Raw genomic sequence first — 2,061 nt, 5'->3', positions numbered from 1 at the left:
CCCTTCCCACCCTCACCAGTCTGTGATGGGGCAGAAGCATCGGTGGGGCCAGGCATAAGGACTGGGGCACAGGGTGTTTCCCCAACACTGATCATGCCTCTGCCTCCTCCACAGCCTACCCGACCTGCTTCCCTTTGACACAGTTCACCTGCAACAACGGGCGCTGCATAAACATCAACTGGCGGTGTGACAACGGTAAGGACCACAGCCCCACTGCTGCCAAGGGGGGCGCAGCCGGGGACGGTGAGATCAGACGCAGGGGTGCCAGCCTGGCAGGGCACCCTGTTCCCGCAAGGGCCATTTCTCAGCCTTGTGCTGAACAGCAGAGCCCAGGCCCTGAAGGGAGGGCATTAGCTGAAGCTGTAAGCGCATCCTGCAACACCGAGACCCACATTTTCCTTGGATGCTCTTGGGGGAGCGTGTGTTGCAGGACCAGCCTGGCAGGGATTGTTTCAGCAGAGCTGAAGCTCTGATGGCCAAAAGCTCTGCCCCAGTGCTTGAGATGACTGTGGAGTGGTCTGTGCTGCTGGTGGGACTGAGCCAGGTCCCATAGCCCCAGGGAAGCCAGGAGAGTCTCCCAGCAAGCTCAGATATGTTTCCAGGGCCAGGCTGGGAGAGAGGGTTTACCCCAAGGCTGCTCTCCTTCCCTGCAGGTTTGTTTTAGTCTTCCTAGCAGCTCTGCATCGTTAGGTTTAATTAGTGTCTTCAGAGCAGGTGAGGCATGTTCAGAGCTGCAGAGTGCAGGAGGTTAGTGGGGAGCTGCAGGTGCAGGTCTCTCCCTGGGGTCTTCCTGAGCAAGGGGCCTCCTCCTCCTGGGGCAGCCCCACCTCTGAGCCGTCCCTGCCGAGGGACGCTCTCTTTTCCCAGGGATCCACCAGTGCTGGCAGCCAGGTGCTCGCAAAAGCGATGGCCTTGGTGTGGGGCACCTCCGTGCAGCCAAGAGCATCGCCAGGCACCCACGGGGCAGGAGCTGCAGCGCCGAGGGGCTCCCAGCCTGGCTGCCCTGTGCTCCCCCAGCACCCTCCGCTGCTTCTGGTCTCGCCTCCCAGGGCGTTCGGTGTGCCTGCGCAGCCTCTGTCTGTCCCTCTCTGTGTTGATGTTCGCATCCTGGCGTCAGCGTGTTTTTGTGCCACTCTCTGTGCGTGTGCCGTGTTGTGTTGTTTTGTTTGTCATTGTGCCCACTCTCCTGTCTGGTTGGTTCTGTGTTTCAGAAAAAGATTGTGGGGATGGCTCTGACGAAAAGAACTGTCCAAAGCCTACCGGTTAGTGCATAGATCAACATGCACCAGACCCCCAACCTGGCCCCACGCAACCCCCAAACCTGCCCCCTCCAAATTGCTGTGAGCCCCATGGGCTGCTCCTCCAGACACTGGCAATGCCCCCTGCTCTCTGGCAATGTCCCCTGCTCGCCGGCAGCAGGAGAGACGTGCGGGGAGTGAAGCCGCTGTGCCTCCCAGCTCACTGAGCGGAGTCGCTCGGGCAGCTCCTGTTGGTGGGAGCCCGGAGAGGTCGGGGGCTGCAGCTGCAGGAGCGGGGCTGTGGTGAAGCCGTGCAGCAGCCGCCGGTGCCATTGTCCCCGTGCCCATCGTGAGCTCCCCTGTGCTGGGGGAGACAGAGGCATGGGGAGGCAAAGGCCCTTTACCAAGCTCAGGATGGGCACCCACAGAGGAGCAGAGCACTGCAGTGGTTCCCACGAGCTGGGCCAGCCCTGTGCCAGCGCCAGCAGGGCAGGCGGAGGGGCTGCATTGCCAGTGTCACGGCATCATCGGACCAAAGCTCCCCCTGCCCGTCAGCGGGCGATGGGGTTTCCTCCAGCCAAGCTGATGCCCCCCAATTGGCCATACTAACCCATCTCCCCATGGATGCGCCCCGTAGAGGAGTGCACCGTCCCCCCAGCTCGGCTCCCCCTGCGGAGCGGAGCAGCCCCCCTGGTGCTGGGCACCCCCCAGCCTCCCCAGGTACATGGCTGATCTATGCAGTTTCTGTGTTTCATTTTCTTTGTGCGCTGCTGGTGCTGTGGCCGCGCCCTGCGTGTGTCGGGGGGGGGGGGGGGGCGGGGGG

General features: G+C 62.6%; 1 protein-coding gene across 1 annotated transcript in view; it reads left to right on the top strand.

Moving 5' to 3' along the window:
* The window catches only part of LRP1 (low density lipoprotein receptor-related protein 1), a gene marked incomplete at its 3' end in the record, with an annotated part of 90,949 nt that overhangs the window by 53,065 nt on the left and 35,823 nt on the right, over positions 1-2,061 (top strand). Inside the window, 1 exon segment of the mRNA XM_009894377.1 lies at positions 115-203. Coding sequence (XP_009892679.1) covers positions 115-203 — 89 coding nt within the window.

The sequence above is a fragment of the Charadrius vociferus genome, unplaced genomic scaffold, assembly GCF_000708025.1.
Source record: "Charadrius vociferus isolate BGI_N301 unplaced genomic scaffold, ASM70802v2 scaffold2550, whole genome shotgun sequence".
Classification (NCBI taxonomy): Eukaryota; Metazoa; Chordata; class Aves; order Charadriiformes; family Charadriidae; genus Charadrius; species Charadrius vociferus.
This window is presented reverse-complemented; position numbering and strand designations above follow the sequence as displayed.